Source organism: Mastigoproctus giganteus, chromosome 7 (assembly GCF_048544385.1).
Source record: "Mastigoproctus giganteus isolate SK-2022 chromosome 7, ASM4854438v1, whole genome shotgun sequence".
Taxonomy (NCBI): Eukaryota; Metazoa; Arthropoda; class Arachnida; order Uropygi; family Thelyphonidae; genus Mastigoproctus; species Mastigoproctus giganteus.
Window position 1 is genome coordinate 51,877,114 of NC_143581.1, and position 24,415 is coordinate 51,901,528.

The following is a 24,415-nucleotide window of genomic DNA, read 5'->3' on the forward strand; positions in this document are numbered from 1 at the left end:
CAACAAGCAGCTTCCTGTGATTCATTGTTGCGTCATATTGCAAAACTTTCCTAGTACCCTTTGTATGATATCAAAGTTATGCCCTGCATCCAGTTCCTTTGTGACCACATCATAGTATCCATCAAATTGGTCAGGCAAGACTTTCCCTTAACAAAACCATGCTTTGTCCGAGCTATAACTGAAATCTTGTCTTGATGATTCTGCAGTGCTTCTTTAACCAGTGCCTCCATTAATTTTCCTGGAACAGAAGTTAAACTAACAGGTCTATAATTACTTGTGCCGCCCTTTGATCCTCCTTTCTGAATTGTGGTCACATTTGCACATCTTCAGTCCATGGGTACCTCCCCTGAGTCCATAGAAGCTCTCATAATTATGGCTAAGTGTTTGCTTACTTCCTTTGCTGCCTCCTTTAATATAACTGGATAGATCCCATCCATCCCGGATGCCTTTTTCAATTCCTACTGTTAGTTCACACTCTCCCTATATATATATATATATATATATATATATCTTGTTCAAATTTTCAATCGTTAATAAAATACTTTTTATTCATCCACTCAAGTTCAAATAAATTTTTTTAAACTTGTAGTGGATGACACTTGATGTTAATACAGTTTTTTCAAATATGAATTCATTAATTAAATTTAATTAATTTTAGTTTTATATGGGTGAAAAAAAATTTCTCTTATATAAGATATTTAGCAGCATATAAATTTAGAAATAAATACAGTCAGTGGCGAAGCGTGTAGATCGCTGGAAAAAAATTTCTTTTTCAGATTCTTTTTTCATTCTGGGTTCTAGTCTCAGTCAAGGAGGGAACAAAATGGAAAATGAAACATGTGAATAAAAATAATAGTCCAACACCATATATAGAAAGGAAAATGGAAAATTGCAAGGAAATTCGCTTTCTGTTTTGCCACTTAATATTGTGATTCTGTCATATGTATATACATATTTATATTAATTGTAATTATTTAATAAAAAGTAACTAAAATAAAATTTTTCTTTGTTGACTTAAGTAGGAATTGACTTTAAAAATTTTTTTTTATATTACTTGTTTATGTTTATCTTCAACAATTTCTCCTCCACTTTCCTCTCAGGTATTACAAAATCATCTAGCTGATTGCCAGACTTAAATTCACCTCTGGCATTCCCCTCCCTGAATAACTCCACATGTGTAAATGTAGATGCAAAATACTCATTTAGTTTGTTAGCCACCTGAGCAGGATCATCAACAGTTGAACTGTCAGTATCCAGTGGACCAATCTGATTTATCCCTTTCTTTCTAGAGTTAGGTAAAGAACTCTGCTGTTTTTCTTTGCATCCTTTGCCAAAGATTTCTCATAATCTGCCTTTGCCTGCCTAATCTCCTTTGTGACTTGGTTACAGACCAGCTTCCATGTCACCCATTAATTTATAGGTATCCCATGCATTTTTCCTCTCTACCTTATGTCTCATTATCTGACATCCATTTAGCCCTAAACCTTGAACAATTTTCTTAGTTGGTATGTAAACCTAGTAGTTTCCAAGATAAATTCTTTGAATGCTTCCCATTTTGAATTTGCTGTTGGTCCCACTGTATAGAATTTAAATACTGTCCCAGACTACCGTAATTGCCTTTACGAAAGCAAAAACCCTTCCCTTTACCCCTGATGGTATTTACCTCTTTGAGTAAATCCCACTTCAGCACACTGTGATCACTGCCACCTAGTGGTTCCCTTATCTGCAGATAAGGGAACCACTAGGTGGCAGTGATCTTAATGCATGAAGAATCACTACTGATAATCAAATCAAGAGTATTACTCCCTCTAGTTGCCTCCCGAACATGCTGATGTAGAAAACAATCATCCAATAAATCCACAAAAGCCTTGCTAGTGTGTGAGTGACCAGCCCCAAAATTCCAGTCAATATCTGGGAAATTAAAATTCCCCATTATAAGACTCTCTGATTTACTGGCCCACTCTAATTCCCTGTACAGTTTCTTATTATACTCATCAGAGTCATTAGGCCTAAAACACACTCCTACTCCCAATGCTTAAAGTAAAGTGCAGCCATTATCAACCCACTGCACGATGGAAGCCTCCTCAACAATTCATGCTGAGGGAAATGGACCATAATCTGCCACGCTGGTTCAGTGTGGGTTGGCAGATCGACATATTCAGCAGTCAGGGGCTTGAACACCGGTCTACTCAAAGAGCGTTTGCTACTGCACTCCCGCTCCTGCCCACTCAGCTACAGAGGCCGGTTCCTAATGATTATGTCACACCAAACTGACTCAACACTGCACTGTCCGGTGATGTTGACTGGCTTCACTTCCTTGGATTTTATGTGTTTCTTAACTAATAGCATAACCCCTCCTCCCTTCCTATCCTGTCTATCCATCCTGTACACATTGTACTCCCCAAATACCAGTTCTGCATTCCTTATATCTGTGTGACACCACGTCTCTGATATCCCCACAATATCTGCCTTTGATGTTTTGAGCAATACCTCAAATTCATCAAATTTATTTAATAAACTCCTAACATTGGTGTACACGCAAGTATACATGCACCTGTTCTTTTTCTTAGCTACACTAACACAACCTATGTGTTTATTCGTACCCCAATGATTCCCAGCAGTCTCTGAAATATCCTGCATCTTATTTTCCAGGCTGCGGCTCATTCCAATAGAAGCAGTGCAAGAATCACTTTCACCTCTGCCAGTGGCTACTGTTAATCTATTAGTCCTTGTATCCCCCCAATCTAGCAGTTTTCCAACCCACCTAACACTGCCTCGATAGCATCAGCAAACATTCTTGCCTCCTTTCTATTTAAGTGTATCCCATCCCTGTAGAAGCAGTCTCTCCTGTTAACAAGTACAGACCAGGCTGAAAAAAATTCTAACCCTTGAGCCTTGCACAATCTTTCCAAGGCTGAATTGATCGACAAGGCTCTCATCATATACTCCCTCCTATCATGTCTGGGCAGAATTGCAGACACTTTCAAATTCAAACCTAATTCACGGCTTTTTTTTTCAACAGTGTCTTGTACTTGTTAGGTAATTCCACCGGTGTCCTACTCTTAATATCATTAGTGGCAACATGTACAACAATATCACCTTGTGTGCCTTTAAAAGATGATATCCGCTCTATAACGTCAACAACCTTTGCTCCTGGCAGACATGCCCTGGTCCTGTTCCACCTATCCTTTTTACATAACGTGTTCCACGTTTCCCTGACAATAGTCACCAACTACTAGTTCCTGTGGGACCAGCGCATTCTGCCTTGGAGGTTGCCGCTGTGTTGCATGATGATCAAGGGAAAGCTCTGGCGTTGGATGTGGGCATCTGAGAGCTTGATGGTCCCCTCAATTTAGATTCTTCGATGGCATCCACCCTGTCCTTTAAGCTCTCATATAGGCCCATAACAACGCTGAGTTTTTGCCTGATTTCCTCACACTCCTTACATTGTGCCCACACAAAGACACATGACATGGTATTCCCCTTGGCAATATCATGTCCCGTATCTGATTGTCAAGCAATCATTGTATTTTAAAAGGCTGTGATTCAGAGTGCAACTGCCACCCTCAGTTCTTCCCTGAGCCACAGCACTCCCATTAGCTTGAGCCTTTGGTTTGCTGCTCTGGTCTGAGTCATGATTTCGATTCAATTTAAATACAAAATTATAACCCTAAACTTGTATCCCTATGCAGTTATATAACACTATATATCTATATATATATTTTTTTTCAGTATCGAGTATTATCTCTGAGTTCCGTTATAACTTCTATATCCAGTTATATATTAATTAATTATGTTACTTAATTAATTAATTTGTAAAATCTAAGTCGTTATGTATATAGTTAAAAAGTGCAATTTAATTAACAATGAAGTTTAACAAGGTTAATAAATTTTACTGATTAATTGATAATATTATATACTATACTGTACTAAGCTAACGTTATCTAGTTCGGGATATTATGTATCGTATAACAATGGCGGCAAGTTACGAATGGTAAATGTATGGTCACTTAAGTATTAATTAACTTCTAAAATCTCGCTGTCTCAATTCAGAATAAACCAAGGATCTTGACTAGGTCTATAAGCTACTTATAGAAAATAATTTAATATAACAATTAGTCAATAAAGCAGCTAAATATACAGTAAACCCCCGCTATTCGTGGTATCTGTATTCGCGGTTTCGCGTATTCGCGATCGCCGATTTAATATAAAATGAAACCTAAAAAATGTGAATTTTAAAGCGCCGTGAATATTTTCCGCCATAAAAAACACATGGGAGTGGCTAAAATTATCTTTCCCGGTCAAAACAGCGCTCAGTGGGTGGGGGGAGAGGGGTGGCAAAATCGCGAGCGTGAATGTTTCTCGCTAATCCTTGTTCAATATGTGTTATGCGCTTGTTATGGAAGGTTTCGTCGTTTGCTTTTAATTTATATGCTTATAAATTGAATAAATTTATCAATTTATAAATTGATATGCTTACAAAAGTGATAAATCTACCGTTTTGCGGTGAAAAACAGACTTTTTCGAGTGTGTTAACGGAAGAAAGTGACTGTTGTGGACAAGTTCTTTCTAACCCCTACAAAAATATCACTACGAATAACAAGAGAAATGTGAAAATATCAAAGAAGGTGATGACATTAGCGAATAAAATTGAGTTATTAGATAAAATTTCTAATTCCTCAGTGGCAAAACATTATAAAATCAATGAGTCAACGGTACGATCAATCAAGAAATCGGAAGAAAAAATCTGCCGTAGTGTCCGTGAAAACGCGCTAATTGCTTCAAAAATTTGCTCTGTAACTCGTGATGTTAAATTAGAAAAAATGGAAAAAGCTTTAAATCTGTGGATAGAAGACCGAACTCAAAATAAAATTCCGTTAAATTCACTCATCATTCGTGAAAACGCAAAACTCCTTATCAACGCTTTAGCGAAACTGGTGATAGCACTGGCGGGATAGGTTTTTTAGCTAGCAAAGACGCTGGTTTGAAAGATTTGTTTGAAATTTCTAATAAATATTACATTTAATATTAAATTGTTTCTTATTTTCATTTCGATGCCATATGCTTGCATTTCACTATGTACTGTCTATGTATATAGTCATATTATGAAGGTACATATAATACATACATAGACAAAATTTTAGACTAGTTTTTCTTATATATTTCATACTTTGGAACGGAACCCCTTTATTACTATGGGAGCCATAACTCAGTATTCGCGTTTTCAGTATTCGCGGCATTTCTGAGGAACGTAATCCCCGCGAATAGCGAGGGTTACCTGTAGTTAAAAAGTTTTCCATTTGCTGGAGCTGCAAAACTTGTAAAACACGTGGATTGGATACGCTTACTGATACTAAGTAATAACCTACAAAATCTCTATCTAAGTTAAAATTTAAACTAAGTATCGTAACTGGGAATATAAAGCTACTCTAGAAAATAAGTTAATATGCCAATTTAAGTTAATAAAACAGAAAAACTTCTATTTTCGGAGCCGTATAAACTTCGCCTGCGCAAGGCTACTCTCGTTCCCAAAATGTTTACATTTTGGGAACGAGAGTAGCCTTGCGCAGCCTATTTACAAAATATGAATTTGTAAATTCATTACAAATTCATAATTTGCAATGAATTTTTACTATGAGGTAATACTCTTAATAAGACTGCATGCTTACAAATCATTAAGCATTTGAAAGAGATGCAGTCAGAAGGAAAAGACCTAGAATGCAAATAATTGTTTGTTTATGTTAACACTAGAAGAAAAGGGATGAATCACATTGGCCCACTAGATGTGAATAGGATAACTGTTGATGAACCTGTTTCAGGATACTGACAAACTGAATACATATTTTGCATATACATTTGCTTGTGAAGAAGCTTTTAGGGATGGGAATACCAGAAGTGCACTAAGTTATAATTAGGCACTAATTGATTTTGTGATAACTGGGAAAAAAGTGAAATGGAAACATATATAGAATATTCTTTAGCTAAACAGTGAACATACAATAAAATGAAACAGGAATCCAAAACAATGTAGTAGTATTGTTTAAAAGTACATATGCTTTAAAGGATACACAACAGTCCTAGATACGAGTCAGTCTGTAAAGATTAGCATATAAGTCAACATGCTAGGTGGGAAAACAAAAAATAAATAAAGTAAGAACTGTCTATCTCCCACCTTTCTTTTAAAAAAATTAAAATATATAAAATAATTTTTTAAAATAAACTATGCACCATTACAAACTACCACTGAAATTCATTAGACCATATATATACATTTTTACACTAGTTATTTACACCATTACAGCAGATGCATTTCAATTTTTTTTTTACAGTATTATGATTTCTCTGATTGTGCCTTTGTACTTTTCAGATGTTTGATTTTTTTTTTTTTTTTTTTTTTTTTTAATACTCCGGCACGACATCCAAGTCAGAGTTTACAATAAATCGTCAATACAAATATTTATTGTATTTAGTAGTCACGGGCTTGAACCCCAGTCACTCAAGGAACGCGTGCTATGCATTCTCGCTCATGACCTCGCTCGGCTACGTCAGGCCCATTTCTGAGTTTCAATCAGATTTGTTTTGCTATCTATTGATATTTGCTTGTTGATTTATATTATTTTAATTTTCTGTAACTGGTGCTTCAGAATTATCTGTTTATCTTGATTGTAAACATTTCCTTCAAGGTTAACTTCTATATTAATATCTTGAGATGCAGATATAAAGAGATGTTAAAAATTCTCTATAGTGTCTTAATGTTTTTCTCTTCCATATATGAAGAGAGAGAATCATTATAATCAAGGTCAAGCTCTGTTTTTGAATGAGTCAGTTTCATGCCTTAAAAGGAATTTGTAATGAACAGCCAGAAATAACGTTGGTGTCATTGGCAACACAATATTTATATTTGCTGAATAAATCGTCTTATCTTCTAAATAAATTCTCCCTTAGTTTCTCAGTTATAGTATTAATATTAGCAATGGTCACATGGTGCAAGGAAGCCTGTGGCTTATGCTGCACCAGCCAAAAAAAAGAAGAAAATTTTTTAAAAAATAATTAATAAAAGAAAAGGAAATAGACAACCTATGCCAACTTATACCAAATCATGAACCTTAATTGCCCAACATGTCTGGTTCTATTTATGTATGCACTATTTCTCTCACCAGTTGTTTCACTTACATGTTTGACTATTTCATTTATCAGTCTGAATTTTTATGTTAGCTCCTGCAGATGTTCATCAATATCAGTCTAAAATTCTACCTCCTTGCATCCAGTCTCTAGTCTACAATGCTCAGAGATCATTGTAGACTGGTTGCAAGGAGGGCCCATGGTGTCCTATCGATGATTTATCAAACAATCACTAGTAGAGATAAGGACGTCATCTCTACGTCCTCTCTACATAGAGATAAGGACGTCATAACCCTCTATATAAGGCTATTGTTAGACCACACTTGGATTGCTGTGTTCAAGTATGGAGACCACACCTAAAGAAAGACATGGTGCTTCTTGACAGGGTTCAAAGACGGGTAAATCGCCTGGTGAGATCGGCAAAAGGGTGTCCTTATGAAGAAAGACTTTGAATGTGTGGATTGCAGATCTTGGAAACTAGGCACCTTAGAGGAGACTTGATTGAGGTATTTAAGGCTCTGAGAAGCATAAGCAAAATGAATAAGGAAGAAATTTTAATGGTTATAAATGATTCTAGAACTAGGGGCCATAATTTCAAGTTATGGGGGGAGTCGTTTAGACTGGATTGCAGGAAATTTTATTTTAGCCAGCGAGATATAAATTACTGGAATAAGTTACCTACCTGGGTGGTAGAGGCTGACAGTCAGAGGATATTTAAAGGTCAGCTGGATGATTACCTAAGGGAGGAGGGAAATGCATAGGTTGTCCATTTCCTTTTCACTTATTAATTTTTATTATTATATATATTTTCAATTTTCTTATTATTAATTTGTTTTATTATTATTTTTTTTATTTTATTATTATGTTTTTTTTTTTTTTTTTTTGGCTGGTGCAGCATAAGCCATGGGTTCCTTGCACTGTGTGGCCATTACTAATAATAATACTAATCATCATAGCCTGGTTCCAAGTTAATGTTACATCTGATGGCATTGATGTATCATGTCCATACAGTATAAAGAATGTCCTTTCTCGGACACTAGAATGTAATGCCGAGTTTTAAGAAAAGTTACATAAGAATAAAAATTTATCCCAAGAGGTAACCATTTCTTTCACTACTTTAGCTAGAATTCCTTTAATAGTCTTATTCGGGTGCTCGACAAGACCATTACATTGGGCTTGCAGCTGGTTGTAAAAATTTTCGTAATGATTTAATAGCTTACAAATTTGAATTAATTCTGAGACAAATTTTGTCCCTCTGCCTGAAATAAGAATCTGCTGACTATTATGTCTACAGATAATTGATGGTAACAAAAAGCATCTGCCACTGTTCCAGCATTTTAGTTTTCTGAAAGGTACTAATTCCCTCCATCATTAAAACATGTCCACAAACACATTTCATTTGTTGCCATTTTCCATCTGAAAGTACAGCAAATACATTTGGAAGGTCTCCTTCCATCATTTTGTTGGAAGGGGACCTATCATATTCTGAAGAGAATAGCTTGGACTGCTTGAATAGGGCCTTGCATATGAATTGTGCTCTGATTTGCAAGTATGGCATTTTTGAATAAATGTTATAACATTTGCTAGAGTAGGCCAGAAAAATCTTTCTACTACTCTATCAGTTGTATTCTCTGCACCAGGATGACCTGCTATATCTTCATTGTGATAGTGCTCAGCCGAGTCCACAGTCTCGTAGATTTTGGTGCAACTGCTTGATCAGCTAGTCTACTTTTAGCATTAGCATTAGTAGAGGCATTTGATGCAAGAAAGCAAGCTTATGCAGCATCAGCCAAAAAAAAAAAAAAAAAAAAAACCACTTCCACTTCACCCCTCTGTTCGTTCAAAATACCTGTCCAGCTGAGCCTTAAACTTATTTAGGTTATCAACCTCCACGACAAGGGATGGAAGTCTGTTCCACCAACCAACCACCCGCTGGCTAAAGGCAAATTTCCGCACGTCTATCCTACATCTGTCTTTCCTCAATTTGAATTTATGCCCTCTCAGGTGATTATTCTGAGCTAGAGGAAGAATCCCATCAGCATTGAGCATGCTCAAACCATTCAAGGCTTTATACACCTCTATCAGATCACCTCGCTGGTGCCTAGTCTCCAGACACTGTAATTTGCAAAACTTAAGCCTTTCTTCGTAAGAGCACCCCTTTGTTCCATTCACTAATCTTGTTGCCCTTCTCTGTACTCGTTCCAGCAGCTCTACATCCTTCTTGAAATGAGGCCTCCAGACCTGTATACAGTACTCTAGGTGTGGCCTGACCATTGCCTTATACAAGGGAATAATCACCACCTTATCCCTGGTGGAAAAATTCCTGTATATCATTGACAATACTCCATGAGCTACTCTTGCAGCCCCGTCTGCACTGCTCAGAGAATTTCATATCTGCCTGCACAACCACCCCCAAGTCCCTTTCATTCTCTACCACTGTCAGTGTAGTACCACAGAGTTGATACGTCAGTGTTAAACTTCATTTGCCACCTCTCAGCCCATCTGCTCAACCTTTCCAGATCCTGTTGCAGCAGCATAGTGTCAGTAGTGTCCTTGACAACCCTGCCAACCTTTGTATTGTCTGCAAACTTGGACATTAAGCTTGATATACCATCATCAATATCATTTATAAATACAGAAAACAATAATGGACCCAACACTGAGCCCTGAGGGACTCCACTAATAACATTAGTCCACGATGAGCAGTGTCCATTGATTACCACTCTCTGTCTTCTCCCCCTCAACCACCCCTTTATCCATAGCAGCAATTTGCCTCCAATGCCACACTGCTCCAATTTGTGTAGCAGTCTTCCATGTGAAACAGTATCAAAAGCCTTTCTAAGATCCAAGTATATAATATCAAAGCTAATCCCTGCATCCAGTTCTTTTGTGACTGCATTATAGTATCCAATCAAATTGGTCAGGCAAGACTTCCCCTTAACAAAACCATGCTGTGTCCGAGCTATAACTGAAGTCTTGTCTAAATGATCCTGCAGTGCTTCTTTAACCAGTACCTCCATTAATTTTCCTTGAACAGAAGTTAAGCTCACAGGTCTATAATTACTTGTGTCAGCCTTTGATCCTCCTTTGTGAATTGGGCCGACCGGGCTAGCCGAGTGGGTAAAGTACCTGCCCGGCAACCCAAAGGTCGCGGGTTCGATTCCCGCCTCGGGCTTGGATCAAAGTACTACAAAAACCTTGGGAGGTGCAATATGGCCACAGAAGCCAATGCGCCAACAACTACCAAATCAAATCATTTGTGAATTGGGGTCACATTTGCACATTTTCAGTCTATGGGTACCTCCCCTGAGTTCAAGGAAGCTCTCATAATTATGGCTAAGGGTTTGCTTACTTCCTTTGCTGCCTCCTTTAATATAACTGGATAGATCCCATCCACCCCGGGTGCCTTTCTTGTGTTTATCTTCAACAATTTCTCCTCCACTTTACTCCCAGTTATTTCAAGATTCTGTTGCTTACTGCTACAGTTGAATACACCTCTGGCACCGATTTATAAATACATGATATAAATGTGTGCCATGACATTTACTCAGCAACCACTCTTAGAAAATAAAATATATATTCTCTGACAAAGCATACAATATATATATTGTGTGTGCATTGTCACTGGTTATATATATATATTAATCAGTGATTGGCTTCTAAGAGTACTGCTAAACTTATAGTGACTTATAAGTCATATGGCATTCCTTTAAAAGGACTTTTTTCACTACCACTTCTTTCTAAAGTGCTCCAACTTTAGATTCCAATTTCCTGATCAGTAAGAATATGTCCTACCTGCTTTCTTTTTCATTTTGATAAAACTTTGCATTCTAGAGAGAGAGAGAGAGAGAGAGAGAGAGAGAGTCCAGGGAAAACAAAATTTGTTACAAAGTATTCCAAGTTGCAACAGGCATTGGAAAGAGGAGTCTACAAAGAGTTCAATGTTCAAGTCAATATACAGGATGGGAAAACATTGCATACAGGTGTATAAGTCTCATTTTAGGAAGAATATGGATCTGTTGGAATGGGTGCAGAGAAGGACAATGAAATTAGTGAGGGTCACAAAAGTCTTCAGTTCTGCATATTGCAGGTCTGGAAACTAGTGACTTTTGTTTTAAGGTTCGGACTGGATTGATTAAGCTAAATATTTTGGCATCCTTATTCTAGCTCAGACAACACACATAAGGAAGAACAAATTTAAATTGAGTTAAATTTGTAGGATAGATGAGTAGAAATTTGCTTTCAGCTACCAGGTAGTTGATTCTTGGAATAAACTTCAATCTGTTGTTTCTTAGGTGGTTTGAATAAGTTTAAGGAAGAATTAGACAAATTATTATAGAACATACACAGGTGTGGGGGGGGGGGCATGGCCAGTGCTATAATTTTTATTTTTTATTTTATTTTTTTATGTGAACCCCAAAGACGACAGGTATTAGAACCTATATTACTTACTACCGTGCTACGGTTGGAGGTTCAGAAGACGAAAGAAGATATTTCTTGACATTGGACTTGAACTTCTGTAGATTGTAATTTTCAGGAAATACATATCAAGGATGGTTGTTCCAGAAAACGGCAGTTGAATGAATAAATGAGGAAGATGAAAAGTTGGTTCTGTGGGTTTGAAGTTGGACAGTAAATGGATGTTAGCTGGTGGTGGCATGTGTTCGGACTGTTTTGAAAGAGAGAGCGGGAATTATAGAAGCCAATTCAGAAGAACAGTGCCCATGGAAGTATCTGTAGAAGAGGCATGCAGCAGAAACAGTACGTCTATGAGAAAGCGAGTGGAGAGACTCTGTTAGAGATGAATCATTAATTAACCTAACTGCCCTCTTCTGAATGGAATCAAGAAGCCTGAGAGAGGTTTTGGGGGCACCACCCCAGATGTGGGAACAATATTCCATGGCAGGGCGGATTTGCGATTTATACAGAGTGAGCAACTGTTTGGAAGAAAAGTAACAAAGAGCGAAAGAGGAAACCAAGTTTTTTAGATGCAGAGGAAGCAATATTTGTAATGTGCTTGTGCCAAGAGAGATTAGAAGTCGGTAATCCCCAAAAGAGATATATCATTTTGCGTAGAAATCGGAGTGTCAGTAAAGATAAGCATAGGAGCAGAAGAATCCTTATTGCGAGATATAAGACAAGACTGAGTTTTAGAAGGGTTGGAATCAACTAAGTTGTCTTTGCCCCACTGGAGAATTACCTGAAGATCAGCATTTAAGGAATTGGTAGCAGATTTTCGAGAAGTTGAAGCTGATTGAGCAGGACAAGGTTTCTCAAAATGAAAAGTAGAATGCAATGTGCTATCATCAGCAAAACTGTGGATAGGATTTCCAGTCAATGGAAGAAGGTCATTAATATACAAGAGGAAAAGAGTGGGAGGAAAGAACTGAACCCTGGGGGACACCGGCATTAGTGGAGAAGTTAGAAGACGGAGAGCCATCTACCATCACCCTCAGTGAGCGATCAGAGAGAAAACTGGATAACCAATTACTAAAAACAGTTGGCAAACCATAAGATGGAAGCTTGTTTAGAAGACCTTTATGCCAAACACGATCAAAAGCCTTTGAGATGTCAAGAGCAACTACTTGTGTTTCACTGAACCTTTCCATTGAATTAGTCCATAAATGGGTAACATAAGCCAGAATATCACCAGTGGATCGACATTGACAGAATCCATACTGGCGATCGTTGATCAGACGGAAGGTTTCTAGGTAGTTTAAGAGTTGGCGGTTAATTGATTTCTCCATTACTTTAGAAAGAGTAGAAATAATTGCAATGGGACGATAATTGGATGGGAGGGATTTGTCACCCTTTTTAGGAACTGGCTGGATATAACCAAATTTCCAAGCAGAAGGAAAAATACCTTTGGAATAAAAAAGTAAAAAAAAGGCGGCAAAGAATAGGAGTAAGTTCAGGAGCAGAGGTTTTGAGAACAAGTGGAGAAATACCCTCCGGACCTGGAGCTTTCTTAGCATCAAGATTCGTCAAAATCCTTTTGACGAAAGAACACAGGAGGCATTGAATGGAGTGTGTTGGGAATGGTGGGAGGTGTTTTACCAAGATCATTAATACATGAGCTGGAAGAAAAGTGGGATGCTTAGCAGGTCAGCTTTATCCTTGGCTGAAGTGACAACAGAACCAATGCTTGGGTTGGAGGTTGAGAAGACGAAAGAAGATATTTGTTGCCATTGGACTTGAACTTCTATAGACTGTAATTTTCAGGAAATACATATGAAGGAAGGTTGTTCCAGAAAACGGCAGTTGAATGAGTAAACAAGGAAGCTGAAAAGTTGGTTCTGTGAGTTTGAAGTTGGACAGTAAACGTGTTGGGAATGTTGGGAAGTGTTTTACTAAGATCATTAATACATGAGCTGGAAGAAAAGTGGGATGCTTAGCAGGTCAGCTTTATCCTTGGCTGAAGTGACAACAGAACCATCTGGTTTGGACAGAGTTGGGAGCAGAGATGAGCAAAAGTTGCGGCAAATAGCTTTGGCAAGAGACCAGAATGCTCAGCTACCATTAGGGCAAGAACCAAGTTTTCTACTCTTAGCCTGTTCAAACTCTAGTTTGGACTGATTAATAACTGCTTTACAATTGTTGCGAGCTTTGGTGTAGGCAGAAAATGAAACTGAAAAATTAGAAACAAGCCAATTACGATATGCAACATTCTTCTCTTGAACAGCCTTAGCACATTTATTGGAAAACCAAGGTTTAGATAAAGGACAAGATTTTAAAGTGGAATGTGGGATAAAGGATTCCATTCCTGCAAGAATAATTTCACTGACACGATCTGAGCAAACGTTGACATTAGAAGTTTTGAAACAATAATCCAACCAAGGAAAAGAAGAAAAGAAGTCTCACAGGTCATCCCATTTTGCATTCTTGTAATGCCAAACAACACGAGGTTGGGAATAGCCATGAGATAAAGGTTCCATTGGAGAAGAGACAATCACCAAGTTGTGATCTGAAGTACCTAAAGGACTTCTCACTTCGACCGTGTACTTAGAAGGGCTGTTTGTGAGAAAAGGATCAAGCATGTTGGCTGTATGATTAGGATTGTCCGGTATTCTTGTAGGTAAATGAACAATCTGTGCTATGTCATTAGTAATTGCAAAAGCCTCAGCATGTCGACCTGCTGGGTCAGTGTGACTAGAAAACGGAAGCCAGCTGGAGTTGTGAACATTAAAATCACCAAGGAAAATTACCTCACTGTTAGGAAAGTTGGACTGGAGAAAGTCAAGTTGCAAAGAGAGGAAGTCAAAGAGCTCCAAGTGATTAGTGGAGTTGGGAGAATGGTAGAGACAACAGATGAATTTTTCCGAATGAGGTAGAGAGATTTTAAGCCAGAGAAGATCAAAGAGAGGAGATTCCAAATTGCCATGTCTCTGACAGGGAATATCAGAACGGACATATGCACAAGTACCACCTTTGAGGCAAAAGGAATCATACAGTGAATAATTTGGACATAAGAGATGAGCAGTAGTTGAATCAACCGATAACTGAGATTCTGTCAGAAAAAGTACATGGGGTTTGGCAGACTGCAAGTGGAAATGGACATCGTTGAGATTAGAACTGAGACCACGTATATTTGTGAAATGAATTAGGAAGTGCTTGGGAGGTTTAGATCTTTTCGCAGGTAAGCTTGCTTTATTAATTTGACAATTCATGGTGTATTCAATAGTAAGAAAAAGTGGGTGGGACATGCTGTATGAAGTAATGAAATTTTTGGATATGGTGTACATGTGGTAAGAATATACCCAGTTCCTTGACATAACGTGGCCTCGAGAATGCTCCCCGCCTACACACTACTCGGACTCCCTCCAGTCACTATCTGGCAGAGTAGAGGTAGCAAGATTATACACTAGCTGATCCGGAAGCCTCCTAGAGAGTTACCAATAGGTTCGGTCCAGTGTACTAACTAGCTGCCGGCCTGCGAACACCGTTTTAGAGCTGTACCCTCGAAGTGTAAGGAATATTGGATCTCACCACGACGTTCATCATAACCTCAAAAGTCATCAATCATACTGCATGAAGGAAGAGTTGACCGGAACTTAGCTCTAGAGACTAAACATGGGTTCCACCACTTCAAGCCTCCAATATAAGCTTGCTACTTATCATCACTTGCCAATACTAATCCATGGACAAGAAAAAATCAGAAATTTGTCCATAACAGTGCTTCTGCTTATTATGCAACTCCAGATACCTTTATGAACATTCTTTATAGTCTTACAGTTAAAGAACATCCCTGCTTATTCATCTGATCTTGTGCCATGATATTTATTTTTTTTGAAACTTTGAAACACATTAAAAGTACAACATTTTTCCTTTTGAAACAAAAGTTATCAGCTATGACAAATGCAGCCAAGGAACCTTTGAAAAACAATTTTGAAGAAGCTTTTTAGTGATTATATAACTAATGGAAATAATGATGAGTGGAGGGCATATCTTTAGAACTGCTGCAGTGTGGGCCGCACTACATCCAATGGTCTGAGTCTGAACCAGGAATATCAGCCCAACACCATGATCCACATCTGCTGAATTTCATTGTGAGCACAATTTACTGCAGTGCCGACATTTCCCAAACATTCTTTTCAGTCACACTCAACCTGAAAAGAGTGTATTTTGTAACTTGTAGCGCCATAGTACAGTCAGTCCTCGTATAGCACAATAGTTGTGTTCCTAGGAACCATCGTGCAATATAAATACAGTCGGTCCTCGTATAACACGTGTTTGCATTACACGAATTCGATCATACACGATTTATAAATAGGGGAACGTTATCTTATATAACACGAACCGAATTCGCTTATACACGATTCGCCTTTGTGTTTACAAGAAATGGCAGTCGAACGCGGAATCACCCCAACTGAACGCAACACGATAGGAATGAAGGAGATTCTGAAAATGTATTTATGTGTTTTATATCAGTGAAGGGGAAACACATTTCGCCATAATAACGTAAAAACCAACATAATTCCAGCTATTGATATAATCGCAAATGCAATTAGATCGAGTTTACTACCAGTTTATAACAGATTCCACTAGTAGAAACGCAACTGGAAAATGTTTTTATTGTTTTATGGTAGTAACCCCTAGAAATGTGCTTTAGTAAAATGTGAGGTGTTAATAGTGTATCTCTGCCTTTACAGTGTTGTTTATTCAGTTGCTACACGCGCGTGCGCAGCTTTGTTTATGTGTATCAAGCGTGCCTCCTCGTTTTGTAATTGTGCTTTATTCCCTAAAAATGAGTAAAATACTTAAAAGGTGTGAAAAGGAAGCGTCCTGGCGAAGACACTGCAGATTCAGAGAGAGAAAAAAACAATATGGATAAACAGAGGCGGAGTCAAAAATTCTTACCCGGGAAAATTTATAGTGGCCTCATACTACGGTTTATGGCCAAAATCACACGGGCCTCCGGCCCACCGTGGTTTCCCCCGTAAGGCTTATGGTCATTCCGCTTCTGTCGATTGAGAAAAAATATGAGATTGTGAAACGCTTTGAGCGAAATGAAAGACCATGTGATATTGCACGTGCTACAGACCTAAATGAGGCAACGCCGAGAATTACAAAGAATGCAGAGAAAATAAAAACTTTCATAGCGGGAACAACTCAGTGTAATTAAAATCCATTAGATTAAGACACAAAGAATTGGAAGAGATGGAACGGCTGTCATCTCTTTGGATAGAAAATCAAACAAAAAGCAAGTTTGCTTACGATAGAAGCAAAAGCATTAGCAATATTTTATTACGACTTACGTATTACGTATTATGAAATACGTAAGTATTTTATTACGACTATTTTATTTAATATAATAATTTTTTTACGAATAAAATACGTATTTTGTTCGTATAAAATACTTCTTTAGTATTAAAAAATACTAAAAATACTTTATTATAATATAATATTATTTTTATTACGTATTTTAATCGTTATAAAATACGTAAGTATTTTATAACGATTAAATACGATAAAATACGTAAGTATTTTATAACGATTAAAATTACCTGATTATTTATTGTGTTTGGTAATGGTTTGGTTCCAAATGTGTGTTCAATCTTGGGTGGTCAGCACCTAACCCCACTTTTCCCATAGGGCCTGTTGTTTATATTGCACGATTTTGCATTGCACGAGGGTTTCTAGGAACGCAACTATCGTGCTATTCGAGGACAGACTGTAATGCCTTATGGGAAAAATAAGGTTAGGTGCCGACCACTCCAGATTGAACACACATTTGTAACCAAAAAATTACCAAACACAATAAATAATCGTAATAAAATACTTACCCATTTTATTATGACTATCACGTAATAAAATATTGCTAATGCTTTTTCTTCTATTGTAAGCTAATTTGTTCTTTGTTTGATTTTTTTTTATCTAAACAGATGACAGTAGTTCCATCTCTTACAATTTTTTGTGTCTTGATCTAATGGATTTTATTACACTTTGAGTTGTTTTTATTTTCTCTGCATTCTTTCTAATTCTCGGCATTGCCTCATTTAGGCCTGTAGCACATGCAATATCACATGGTCTTTCATTTCACTCAAAGTGTTTCACAGTTTCATATTTTTTCTCTATCAACAGAGGCGGACCGGCCATAAGCCTTTCCGGGGAAACCCCGGTGGGCCGGAGGCCAGTGTGATTTTTGCTAAAAATTCTAGTATGAGGCCGCTACAAATTTCCCGGGTAAGAATTTTTGACCCAGTCTGCCTCTGTATCGATATTGCTTTTCTCTTTCTCTCTGAATCTGTAGTGTCTTCACCAGGACTCTTCCTTTTCACACCTTTTAAGTATTTTACTCATTTTTAGAGAATAAAGCACAATTACAAAATGAGGAGGCACGGTTGATACACATAAACAAAGCTGCGTATGTGTAGCAACTGAATAAACAACACTGTAAAGGCAGAGATGCACTATAGACACCTCACTAGCTCACATTTTACCAAAGCACATTTCTGGGAATTACTACCATAAAATAATAAAAACAATTTCCAGTTGCGTTTCTGCTAGTGCCAGAGTTTACTACCTGTTATAAACTCAGTCTAATTGCATTTGCGAAAATACCGATAGCTGGAATTGTGTGGGCTTTTACGTTATTATGGTGAAATGTGTTTCCCCTTCACTGATATAAATACATTTTCTGAATCTTCTCTTCATTCCTATCGTGTTGCATTCAGTTGGGGTGATTCTGCGTTCAACTGCTATTTCTTGTAAACACAGGCGAATCTTGCATAAGCGAATTCAGTTTGTGTTATACACTATATCGTTCCCTATTTATAAATTGTGTATGGTTGTATTTGTGTAGTGTAAACACGTTATACGAGGACTGACTGTACCTAGTTCTGTTTGAGGATGATGGGTTAGGCACCATTGCAAATAACTGAAAGTTTCTGATTCATGGAGAGCACCAGCTCTCCTATGGAAAACTCATGGCATCCCCCCCCCCCACAACTGTGGATACTCTTTTAGACATTTAGAACTCCAGATGATGCAAGCACTAAGTTCTATTGCAGTAAGTTGCTTATGGTGTCTCAACTGTTTTAAAACTCCATACGCAGCTTGCAAAAACTTAGGCTAGTTGCTTTCCATGCACTTTTAAAGTTGTTTTTTTTTTTTTTTTTGAAACATATCATTCTCTGCATTGGGAGGGTGTGTCTAAATATTTTTGATATGGTAGTGTGTGTATACATATAATATGATATATATATTAATACGTTTAATATGGACATGTTTTTATAATATTTTGTTTAATGACATTCATAAAATTAGTACTGTCTGAATGGCCTAAGATCATACAATCATAATTAGTAAATTACATGGCACTTCATAAATTAATTACATGGCACTTTGAATGCTTCAAGTGGTGGGAACTTTATGTTGGAGATCCCTTCGCATGTGAGGAGTGACAAATGACTTGCTCTTTAATAAAACCTTCCTCTCATTCTTCCATATTCCTATAGGTCGCCTTCTCCTTTCTTCCCTTACCAATTGTATCTATTCCTCCTCTTCTGAATATCATCTCTTTTCCATTTAAACATTCTTTCGTAGGAGGTTCATTTATCCTTCCTAGGTGAATGAGGGATTTGGTACCTAATCATGGGTACAGCAGTGATGAGGTATGATCATCCTCTTCCTGGTAGCAAGCTGGCTAGTAAACAACAGAATTGCATAACCCAGTGCTGTGCATGATGGAATTCACTGACACTGTGATCTTCATAGGAGCATCTTATAGGTGGTGAAGGAAACTTTGGGTGCTGCTTACATATGTACATATCTAAATGGTGCTTAATCAGAAAAGTGCTTTTCATTGATTTTTTATAATTTATAGTTAATCGTTCTTTTTTGTAATATAGAAATGCATTCAGGACCTTTAAAAAAAATTATAAATTTTTTATTTGTCAGTTGTTACAACGTGTATTTAGTATAATGAGAGAGAAAAATCCTGATATGGTTGCTGGAGAGAAAAGAAGATTTGTTATGAGGCCTCCTCAGGTTCTGAGAGTTGGAACAAAGAAAACTTCTTTTGCTAATTTCTTAGAAATATGCAAAATGTAAGTGGTAACTGCTGAATTCATATTTGCTTAATGTTTTATTTAAATATAATAGAAAATTCCTTTTTTATTGTGAATTTTTAACTAATGCTATCATTTCTAAAGTGTGAGCTTTTATGTAGGAGTAGCCTTAAAATATGTGATCATATCAGAAGTTATTGATCAGAGATACTGCTCTTAATGGCTCTTAAGCACCATTGATTAATCCGGTTAGCTGCTAACCAGACTGGAAAAATCTGGACCTGGACTAATTTTCACTGCAGTGGTTTCTGAGTAATTTTTTACGGTTTTAACAGTAATGCCATGCATTTGTCAGGTTCCTTCCTAGAATCTTTTAACTATTTGAAAAGTTGAAGAGCATTTTAAATATTTATTTATTAAAAAGTTTTTACATCAGGTATTGCAATCCATTAAGAAATATTTGGTATTGTTTAGGCAGAATTCAAAAAAGCACAAAACTTTTTCCAGAAATTAAAGAAAGTTGGGCACTTGTTAGGTCCCTGCTATCATGCTTGCTGCAAATGATGGCACCATGACTGCTGGATTAGAAGCATTGACTGTTGTTAGAATATCTATTAATATACATATGAGTAATACAGTCTGGCTTAACTTTACGAAATTCATAACTTACAATCTGTTTGAGTTCTGTGAAACCAGAACAACTTGGTAAATGTTGGATAAATTTAATTTATTTTTTATATGAAGTCTGGCTTTATATAAGATTTACTATGACTTATGATGCATCCCACAGAAAGTAAATTGTTGCCATTATTATTTAAATAACACATTAGCAGCTAAGGTCCTAATTTTGCTCCATGCATTATGTCTGTACAAGTGTATGTTCAGTCTGATTTTCTTGTGCAGGCTGAAAAACCTGGAATAACCATATTTCTCTGCATGAGATAGGATAATTGCATCTCTGGATGAAGAGACCTCTGCAAACGAGCGACAAGTGGCAAAATCATTATGCTCTCATGGAGGATAGAAAAAAAATTTAATGTTAGTTGAGCTGTTTTACTTTAATTCATACAGTGTTATTAGTGAAATCCCTCATGGTTGGTTCAGTGATGGGATCTTACTATTTTCAATATTTATTAATAGTATTGATGAAATCAAGCTTGTCTCAATTTGTAGTTAAGGCAAAGGTTGGCAGAGTGGATAATGGCAGGAATAAACACTTTATACAGTCAGTCCTCGTATAGCATGATAGTTGTGTTCCTAGACACCCTTGTGCAATGTCAAATCGTGCAATATAAACAACAGGCCCTATGGGAAAAATAGGGTTAGGTGCCGACCACCCAAGATAACCAAAACATTACCAAACACAATAAATAATCGTAAAAAAATACGTAAGTATTTTATTACGACTGTTACGTAATAAAATATTGCAATGCTTTTGCTTCTATCATAAGCAAACTTGTTTTTTGTTTGATTTTCTATCTAAACAGATGACAGCTGGTCCATCTCTTCCAATTCTTTGTGTCTTAATCTAATGGATTTTAATTACACTTTGAGTTGTTCCTGCTATAAAAGTTGTTTTTATTTTCTCTGCATTCTTTGTAATTCTCGGCGTTGCCTCATTTAGGTCTGTAGCACGTGCAATATCACATGGGCTTTCATTTTGCTCAAAGCGTTTCACAATTTCATATTTTTTTCTATATCGACAGATGCGGACTGGCTATAAGCCTTCCCGGTGAGCCGGAGGCCGGCGTGATTTTGGCCCTAAACACTAGTATGAGGTCACTACATATTTTCCGGGTAAGAATTTTTGATCCAGTCCGCCTCTGTTTATCGATATTGCTTTTATTTTTCTCTCTGAATCTGCAGTATCTTCACCAGGATGCTTCCTTTTCACACCTTTTAAGTATTTTACTCATTTTTAGGGAATAAAGCACAATTACAAAACGAGGAGGCACACTTGATACACATAAACAAAGCTGCGTGTGTTTAGCAACTGAATAAACAACACCGTAAAGGCAGAGATTCACCTCACATTTTACTAAAGCACATTTCTAGGAGTTACTACTATAAAACAATAAAAACAATTTTCAGTTGCGTTTCTGCTAGTGGAATCTCTTATAAACTGGTAGTAAAGTTTATCTAATTGCATTTTCGATTATACTGATAGCTGGAATTGTGTTGGTTTTTACGTTATTATGGTGAAATGTGTTTCCCCTTCACTTATATAAAAAACAAATATATTTTCAGAATCTTCTCTTCATTCCTATCATGTTGCGTTCGATTGGGGTGATTCTGCATTCGACTGCCATTTCTTGTAAACACAAAGGCGAATCGTGCATAAGCGAATTCGGTTCATGTTATATAAGATATCGTTCCCCTATTTATAAATCGTGTATGATCAAATTTGTGTAATGTAAACACGTGTTATACGAGGACTGACTGTACTGTAAAAGACCCAGAAATATTGGACAAATGAGTTAAGTGGCAGTTGAGTTTAACAACTGCAAGGACTACATATGGGCAGAAATAATTCTATACCGACTGGGTGGTACCGCAATTAATGTGAAGGAAAATGAGGGAGACTAATTGTACGGTCTGACGTGAAGTTCTCTGAGCAGTGCCGAGCTTACTCTTTTAGAGATATTGCTTTGCTAAAAAATTAATAATTAATCTTTTAGCAAAACAATATAATCCCTTAAAATAAATGCCAAATCTGGCAGTTGAATTAAAAACAGTAGAGGAGGAAATGGATTTGGGAGTTATGATGTCGTTGGGCATAAAGTCCTCCAAACATTGCAAGTCAGATGACAAAGAAGACCCATAGTGTCCTATTGATGATTTATTGAACGTTTGCATGTAGAGATAGAGGTCACAATCCCATTGTATAATACAATTGTAAGCTCACACTTGAAATATACTGTGACCAAGTATGAGACCATGTTTAATAGAAAGATAGAGGTTGAAAGGGTCCAAAGATGGCATAATCCTTGGTGAGATCTGCAAAAAAGTGCTTGTATGATAAAAGACTTTGAATATGTTGGCTACAAAGCTTTGTAGCTTAGAGGTACAAAGCTCTACCAGATACCTTACGGAGGACCTGATTGAGGTTTGTAAGGCTGTGAAAGGGGATAGCAAAATGGTGAAGACAAAAATTTTCACTTTTATGAATGACTTCCAGGACTAGGGCCATAAATTCAAATTATATGAAAAGAGATTTAGACTAGATTGGCAAATGTTTTTTAAATTCTGTTTAATTTGCCAATGTCATGTCTCACGAAAACAGTTATTTTGAATAACACTGCAGATAAAACTATACTGCAAATTATGAATAAAATATTTATTCTTAAGTTATAAATAAGAATAAGTGAATAATTTATTATTCTTAATAGAATAAATTTCATTTCGAATAACAAAATTATTTTTATTTATGAATAAAATTCTCATTTGTTTTTAATGAATTTTGCTCAACACTGACTTGCACCACTGATAACAGCAGCAACTGTTACATGTGTCATCTTCATAGTTGAAATTCCAAACAGTATTAATAGAATCTGTTTAAAATCATACAGCTTGAAGTCCATTTTTGCACTTCTTTTTCCTGAAATTGTTTTCTCCACTATCTAGTGTAGGAAGAAAATACTGAAGTTACATAGAAGGCTCAGCTTTTAAGACTTCATGTAAAAATTAAATAATATTGTAATTTAATATTATTATTATTTTTTTCAGTTTCAGTTTATAATTTAATTATAAACTGAAAGGGAGAAGGGTACCATGAAAAAAAAAATTTGTTCCAAAATTTGCTGATAGGGGATAATATGGCATTGTACAAGAGGAAAGACATGACAAAGTACCGACAAATAAATAATTACAAATTTTTTTGTGCTCTTTGCAAAACAACAGAAATAAACTGAATTGCAGTAAAGTTTTAAATCCAAACTAAAAACAAGATGCCTAAAAGAGCAGAAAATTTGTATAAATCTGAGTTAATTTAATTTTCCTAGCAGCAGAGAGCTATAAAGGGAAAAAGCGAACATTGCAAGCGTATCTGTAAGTTTACTGTTAACAATGTGTCTCACTCTGCCTGATCGTGCTTTAATTGCAAAGTTCTATGTTGTTGTCTGCGTTTTCATTTCTTGCATTTTGCAGAAATTAGCATTGCATTCTAGCGAGCAAACATTCGCCGCCCATCTGCAGTCGGGAGCTGCCACCGGCAGTCCACATGGGGCCACTCTGCCCTCCATTGCCGGTAGGAGAAAGACCGTCAGTCTCTTCTCTCATAAATCCCTCCATCTCCAACTTGAAAGGAGTGCACTGGTCGAAGAAGGCGGCAGTGCCCACCCACTGCCCTCTCATGACATCCTCGAGGGCTGCTCTGATCACAGGAGTAAGGCGAACTCCCATCTACGGGCATTAAAGAGAGCATTCTAGCGCCAGCCTGTTTCTTTTGTCTTCGGGTGTCTCTGTTTACGACTGCCCTGTGGCTGGGAAGGCATTAAGAGTCAGTCTGACAGTGTCAGTGGTGCGATCACTTCACAGCAACCCCTATGATCATTCTGCAGGTTCACCTACGGAAACCTTGTTACAACTTTTACTTCCTCTAAACGATGAAGTTTGCTCATCTTTCAGGCACAACATGGTGGCCACCCCGAACACCAGTCTGAAGACCTCACTAAATCATTCAATCGGCAGTAGCAATGGGCAGGCACATAATCAACAAGAGCTTATGATTCGTGCTTACTGAGAATGGATGCAATGCAGCAGCTGCTCTGCATGAATTTAGACAC

At 37.1% G+C, this 24,415-nt stretch overlaps 1 protein-coding gene across 1 annotated transcript in view; it reads left to right on the plus strand.

Annotated features, from left to right (window-relative positions):
• The window catches only part of eIF2beta (eukaryotic translation initiation factor 2 subunit beta), a 176,734-nt gene that overhangs the window by 76,734 nt on the left and 75,585 nt on the right, over positions 1 to 24,415 (plus strand). The window contains exon 6 of the mRNA XM_090377660.1: positions 19,522 to 19,670. Coding sequence (XP_090233786.1) covers positions 19,522 to 19,670 — 149 coding nt within the window. The remainder of the gene's footprint in view (positions 1 to 19,521; positions 19,671 to 24,415) is intronic.